Below are 7,421 nucleotides of genomic sequence, written 5' to 3'. Positions count from 1 at the left end.
CTTTTCAGAGATGAAGCTGCACAGATTGAGCTGCAATGGGTATGTACTTCTTAAAGCAATGCAAGGGTAGCATAATTTATTTTCTTTGGGAATATGTCTCTCTTATTGTTGTGCACACAAATAAGCGAGTATGACCATCATTTCAATTGTGTTAACTTCAAGGACACCCATGCAGGAATCAGAAAGAGAACAAGAGGGAGGCCAAAGTGAAGAAAATGATAGTGAGACAGCCCTAGTCAGTGACAGTGTTCCAGTGAGGCCTGAAACATCAGCTGAGAGTGCAGTAGTACCGGCAGGTGATTGTCAACGAGGAGTTGGATCGCAAAGAAACAGACAGTGGTTTGTGTCATCACAATAGTGTTGCTATAAGATTGTGTGTAACTGAAAAGTTAATAGAAAGATAACACCTGTAGGATATAATTAGATAAGATAATACAGTTACAGACAATTAATAACATGCAACTGGGTTTTTCTATTTTTCTAATATTTAGTTGTAGTTGTTTAGTAGTGCTGTTTTTATGTCAACTCAGCGTTGTGACAGGTTCTGAAGATGTTGGGTCTCACGTTTTGTCAGTGAAATGAACAGAATTTTCCTCCTGTTCTGTAGAGTGAGAGGATATCTGTATATGCAGGTAACATGCCAACTCACAATATGTCTCTCTGTAATAGATAACTTTATTGTTGTTGTTTGTTTAGAATGGAAGCTTATTAAAGAACCCACTCAAGCTGCCAAAGTTTTCAAAGAGTATCTGCTAAGGGAACATGCAACTGGGAAACCACTTAGAATGAAGATGGATGTAAGGGACTCTGAAGAGGACAGGGAACGGGAGCTTCTCTTATTCTATAAACAGCAGCAAGAATGGGCATGTCCACTTCATTGTACTCTGGTTGGTAAGTAATATAACATTTATAATATAAATACATCAGTACAGTTTATACCACTCAAGTAGCTTATATGGAATTGTTAAATGGGAGAATGGAATGCACAAAATTATATAATTGATAAAAATGTTATATGTATGTATGTGAATATTGTGCACAATATACTCTTGTTATCTGGAATAATCAATATTAAGGATGCTATTCTAGAATTACAGCCAATAGAAGTTTTTCTCCCTTTCTTGTTAAATGTTACCAAATCCAGTTACCTGTATTAGGCCGCCACTTTTTTTCCAGTGTTATTATCAGTATTTTATTTCAGGTGATGTTGCTATCGGAGAGGGAGTGATGCGGTACTTTATGACAACAATCATATCCAAACTCCAGTTTGGATTCAGTCTAGATCTTGGTAAGTATCTTACTAATTTTTTGAAGGTTAATCCATCTATAAATTGCAGAAATGTCTGTCTGTAGCGCATGTCTCTCAGTTAGTCCGATGGATTTCAAACTTGACAGGTGTCTTGCTCTGGTCACGAGTAAGTGCAGTGCCAAGTTTGACGACGTTTGGATAAACGCAAAAGATAGCGTTACATATATAGGTAAAAGAAGCACACATTGGCTTTTGCCGCTCTTGCTGCTTGCCATTCTCACACTGCATGCAACGCTGACTGAGCACCTGTTTGTGTCGTGACTCACTCTACACCGCCTCTCTCTATGCGCGCGCACACACACACACGCGTACACGTACGTTCTGGTGGTTGATGAACGCGGATATGTGCTGTTTAGCGGAGGGCCGGTGGGCAATGTTTTGTGTCAGGTAAGTCTGTAGTAGGGTATACAGGGGAATTGAATTTGAAGTGGTTTGGGGTCCTTCTGTAAGTCATTTTGGAGTAGGCTACAATTTGGTTTAAGTGAATTCTACAAGCAGCAATACCACAGGCCAAGTAATCGCCACTAGTATGATGTAATATATCTATCTATCTATCTATCTATCTATCTATCTATCTATCATACATTTTTATTTAATGTATTTAAGAGGTTAATTGTTGTGACTTTATTCCCTGCTCTCTTGGTACTTTACAGGAGGAATGGGCCGAACACTGCTATTTGAGGGTGAACCTGACCATCTTGTTCCAGCAGCATCAGAGGCACTTATTGAAAGCAACCTCTTCCGGGTTGCAGGAAGGATGTTGGGCCACACCTTTCTGCATGATGGTCCCCATGTCACAGGACTAAGTCCTGCTGTAATTCATGTACTGTTCAATGGGGACCCTGAAATGGCTCCTGTTGTTACAGAAGACTGTCCTGATCTGCACATCAGGAGCATCATAGAACTGGTATGTAACCTAAAAGAAACTTTGCCATGTAAAAAATATTGCTTGGGCAGATATAATAACTTGTATGGTCTTAATTCTAGCTTGAACATGAAGATCTTACACCGGAACAGAAGGACACAGTTTCAGATCTTTCCATGTCTTGGGATCTTCCGGCAGTCACCAAAACAAATCGGAGATGGCTACATAACAAACTTCTACTCCATGCAGTGAGTTCCTGCTGGTTAAGTGACAGAATTCATCGCTGTACTTGTTGAAATTATAGAATGTGTTGTGAACCCTGGCTTGTTATGTTAACACGAGAGTTTAAGTACTAGAGTTTTAATGGATTTTTATAAAGCACTTTATTGTGTTTATTAACATTTTTCCTACTGTGCCAACTTTTGTCAAATTTGGGTTAAGGATTTGGGCTGTAATATGGGTCGGTCTGTCTCTTAGGTCGTTGGGAGGACCATGCGCCAAATTAAACAGTTGAGAAAGGGACTGAAAGATGTGATGGTATGGCCCCTGCTGACATCTAGGCCGGATGTTGTACCACTTCTTTTCCCCAAAATGGCTGAAATGCAGTTCACACCCCAGGTAAGTCAGTAATTTAGTTATATTTGTGACTTAACTTGATGAATTTACGTGTATTTTCAATGACTGAGATGGATATTTTTCCATTTTCTAAGAATTTGATCTGCATAGTCCTTCACCAAAATAAGTTCTCCCTTTTTTTAAATTACAATTTTTGTTTTCTTTAAGATGCTCCTAGAAAAAATCACATGGCCAGTTGAGGACAGTGATGATGAAGACTTTGACTTAGACACCACCTGCCGCATCACTGGCTTTCTAAGGATGTTCATTGAAACAGGTATAAACCTTATTTTCTCTCTTTACAAATGCTTCTATGTCTCATGGATAGATATGATCAATTACAGTTGAACTAAATGTCTTTAATCCATTTTATGACTTTTAGCTTCATCAGGTACCCTGGCCCAGCTGCTGACATTCTGGGTTGGCTGGGAGATGCTTCCTCCTGAACTGAGAGTGGAGATTTCTGGGGGAACCCTTCCTACGTCCTCCACATGCTTTGAAACCCTAAAGCTGCCAGCTCATTTCAAACTCTACATGGACTTTGAGAAAGCACTTGTCGCTGCCATAAAAAGTACTGGATTTGGGCTTGTTTAAGTTTTTTCAGACGTCAATTAGGGCTGGGCAATATTTTAATATTATATCTATCGTGATATAAGACTAGATATCGTCTTAAGGTGCTTTTCCATTACCAGTACCTACTTGACTCGCCTCGCCTCGACTCGCTGTGCGTCCGTTTCCCATTGCAGATTTTAGGATTGCCTCAGCGTGGCTGGTCGTCATAGCGACTGCCGTGGGCGTGGCTTAGTAGCTTGCTTTCCCATTGACAAATCCCCGCCGCATTTCCTGGTTCTCAGTCTCCGTGAACAACATGATATCAAAGAGATAGTTAACGTTAACTGCTCCAGATTTCCCACCGTGATCACATATATATGACTCTAGAGTCGCTACTCGCTTTGTTTCTCTCACATATATATGACTAGAGTCGCTACTCGCTGCGCACACACACACACACACATATGGCGACTCGACACAAACACATCACACATTACACACACCAGCGCACCAGTATAACCATCAGGCCACTTGTATGCTACGGAGAAAGCTCTGCGTGGAGCCTCCGGCAGTAAAAACCACCGCTGGCTAAACTATTTTAAAATGCTGTCTGTCGCTGGCAATGCAGTGATCAGTGACGATTCTTTCCGACCAATCAGCAGCCTGCAGGGTTTCACGTCACCTTCTCGGCTCGCCTCAGCTCGCTTGGAACCTCGACTGAGCAGGTGCTAAAAAAAGTATATGTTAGCAGGTACCAGGTACTTTTTTTCGTAATGGAAAACCAAAAAAGGCGAGGCGAGGCGAGTAGGTACCATGTAATGGAAAAGCACCATTAGATTTTGAAGAAGTGTAATATCGTTACATGGTAAGTTTAGTCTTTTCCTGGTTTCAAAGGCTGCATTACAGTAAAGTGATGTCATTTTCTGAACTTACCAGACTGTTCTAGCTGTTCTATTATTTGCCTTTTACCACTTAGTCATTATATCCACAATATGATAGTTATTTATCCGAAATCTAAATGTGGAAGATATTTTGTGAATGCACCAATTGTCAACCTTACAATATCGTTGCAATATCGACATCAAGGTGTTAGGTCAAAAATGTGATATTTGATTTTCTCCATATTGCCCAGCCCTAATGTCAATGCATACACAGTTCAGATGAATTGACACAAGTTCAGTGTCTTTGAAAACATTAACACACTGTGCAGTAGTTGACTTTTTTTTCTTCCATTTACTAAAATCAAACTGTTCTGCACCTTCAGTGCTAACAGTACAGCATTCATGTTAGTCATTCTGTGGACCATAATGAGACAGGAAGCTTCAAAGAAACAGCTTTTTTTCCTTTCTTTTAAAAGGAAAGTAAACTTTCAGTTTTTCCTTGCTTGTTCTAACACAACAAATAAAAACATGGGTTGGACATCAGTCTAAGATTCTTGATAACACTTCCACAGTCTCTACATATAGTCTAAGTGCATCAGTAACAGAAACTCCTGGAGCTGGCAAAATTGCAACCTCTTCATCTGAGAGCTCACGGGCCAGCTGAACCTCGGGGACTGACACAGTGCCTCGATGAAGGCAGTGAGGTCCGTTCCAATCGATCCCATATTCTTCAGGAACCTGAATGGATGACAAGCATAATCAGTCTTGTACTTAAAACTAGTTTGACATGTCCTTACACAAGATTGTTATTTTTGGTCACCAAGGCAGTGAGAAATGAAATGTTACTTATTCAGTTTTTTTAAATAATACAGCTTTGCATAGTATGCACTGTAGAAACTACAGCTCACAGGTTGATCTTTAAAAGCTCGGGAGATTTTAAAGAGACAATAATCTATAGTAAATGTTTCATTTAAAGTATCACATTTAGCACCATTTTTTTCTCCCATAATTCCTTTGGGGAAACAATTTTAAGAAAGTGTTTAAAGTTCATTGTTAACCTCAGTAGGATCCTCCTCAGGGCCTTGCTCTCTGTAACTTCTCCAGAGTTGCTGTGGTGACTGATTCCTTTCAGTTCTAAGACCGTGGAAGTTCCAAGCATCTCGAAAAGAGTCGAGGCTTTGCTGAACCAGTGGAAGGAAAATCCGGTGCAGAGCGAAAAGATGGACTTCATTGTCTGGATTCAGTGTCTCCTGATCTTCCAATGAAGTAAAGATCTGATAGAAGAGGTCCAGGGCATGTTCATAAACATCTCTCCACATCCTCTCTATTCTGTGTTTAGGATAAAATTGAGAAATTGTTAATTTATGACATATGCTAAAGTACATTCAACTAGTATGTTAGTTGTGTGAGCCTAGTTGCCAAACATATTTATTTACCGCTGATTGTGGACACTTCTGCCTGTGATGTGTGAATTCCTGTCGGTACCTCTGCTTCTGATCATGAATTCTGCTACATCTGCATTCTCCCCCCCTTTGTCAGACCGTACCCTTGATGGCAGCCCATACTGCTCAACAGCGGCGATAAAGCTCTGTAAGACCGTATGAGCTCTATTATTGCCGGCCACAGTCAGGTAGACCACTAAACGACTGAATCCATCCACCCCACCGTGGACAACAAATCTCCACCTGTTGCAAACACATTAAAAAATATAACTTTATTGTATAACAATTGTAATGAAACATATAGAAAGATGCATTGTTTATCTGCTAATATCACTGACCTGATAAGCTTATGGTGGCCATCTATATGCCACAAAGAGTTTGGGCCAGGAACAAAATACTGCCGTCGCCTTAATACACGCAGCCTCAGACGTCTCATGTAGACTCCCTCTGCATTGACTCTGCGTAAAGACTCTTGCAGTCTTGAGACTGAGGGGAGGAATTTAAAATGAATAACCACACACTCACTGGCTACTTATTTTGAGGATATAGTGGTGTCATAATAAAATAAATAATGTGTGTAAAACAGTCAACTATTACAGAACCACCACAGCTTCAAAAATGTACTTTACTGTCAGATATTGTACATATACATACATACATATATATATATATATATATATATGTATATGTATATATATGTATATATATATATATATATATATATATACATACACATATATATACACATATATAAAAATTATATATACATATACATATATATATATATACACATACATACATACATATACATACATATATACATACATACATATATATATTTATATATATATACATACATATACATACATATATATACATACATACATATATTTATATATATATATATATACATACACACATATATATACATATATATACACATATACATATATATACACATATACATATATATACACACATATATAGATAGATAGATAGATAGATAGATAGATAGATAGATAGATAGATAGATAGATAGATAGATAGATAGATAGATAGATACCACATGCTCGAACAGAGATGACCTGAGATTTTTTGCCTCCTATGATATTTTGCTTTTCTATGATTATATTATACCCTTTACAGCAGGGGCACATCCGGACAGCTGAGAATATTACTGTCAGATATTGTTCCACCTCTATTAAACAGGAGGCTAAAAATCACAGGACATGTCTATCCTGATGATACAAGTCAGCCGTCCTGAAATGTGTGTTTCTCTTCACATTTCTTCTACACATTCTACATCTCAGAGGCGATGTCTTTCCATAAGCGGGCTTCCTTCACCTTTCAAAGGGGCAGAGCTCCAAATTAAAAATACATTTAAATAATGCCCATATTATTATCTACTCACTTGGAACATGCACACCTCTTGCATTCAGGTGACCACGCATTAGCTTGTAGCCGGTGTTTGGATGACTTCTGTGAATTTCACTTACAATACGGTCTAACTCCTCATCATTCACAGCTGAATAGAGATCTGTCTTTCTGTACAAACAAGAAAAACACAACATCAAGTAATGTTACCTTAAACGTCATATGTGTATGAAAGCAGCAATTCATAAACAGAAAACTCATGAATTTAGTGTAAATACCTTAAACTGTATTGTTGCATGCGCCTCCTGATGGTCCTCTTTGACACACCGAACATCGCTGCAATTTGAACTGCGGGAACTCCACAAAGAAGTTGATGCTCCAGA

At 38.8% G+C, this 7,421-nt stretch overlaps 2 protein-coding genes across 2 annotated transcripts; one reads left to right on the top strand and one right to left on the bottom strand.

Annotated features, from left to right (window-relative positions):
• The first annotated feature begins 759 nt into the window (after positions 1-759).
• On the top strand, positions 760-3,715 carry LOC311107989 (G2/M phase-specific E3 ubiquitin-protein ligase-like). Its single transcript, XM_084150622.1, has 7 exons — positions 760-891; positions 1,202-1,288; positions 1,963-2,216; positions 2,297-2,422; positions 2,652-2,792; positions 2,958-3,066; positions 3,172-3,715. Exons 1-7 carry the CDS (start codon positions 786-788, stop codon positions 3,381-3,383), a joined length of 1,035 nt encoding a protein of 344 aa, XP_084006748.1. The 5' UTR covers positions 760-785; the 3' UTR covers positions 3,384-3,715.
• Positions 3,716-3,918: 203 nt separating this feature from the next.
• LOC311107988 (uncharacterized protein) lies at positions 3,919-7,143 on the bottom strand. Its single transcript, XM_084150621.1, has 5 exons — positions 7,076-7,143; positions 6,003-6,150; positions 5,659-5,907; positions 5,281-5,551; positions 3,919-4,960 (listed from the first exon to the last, which is right to left on the bottom strand). Exons 1-5 carry the CDS (start codon positions 7,113-7,115, stop codon positions 4,763-4,765), a joined length of 906 nt encoding a protein of 301 aa, XP_084006747.1. The 5' UTR covers positions 7,116-7,143; the 3' UTR covers positions 3,919-4,762.
• Positions 7,144-7,421: the final 278 nt, after the last annotated feature.

Source organism: Coregonus lavaretus (genome assembly GCF_964263955.1).
Source record: "Coregonus lavaretus genome assembly, chromosome: 32".
NCBI classification, from domain to species: Eukaryota; Metazoa; Chordata; class Actinopteri; order Salmoniformes; family Salmonidae; genus Coregonus; species Coregonus lavaretus.
The sequence above is the reverse complement of the archived record's forward strand: the minus strand, read 5'-3'. Positions and strand labels throughout refer to the sequence as shown.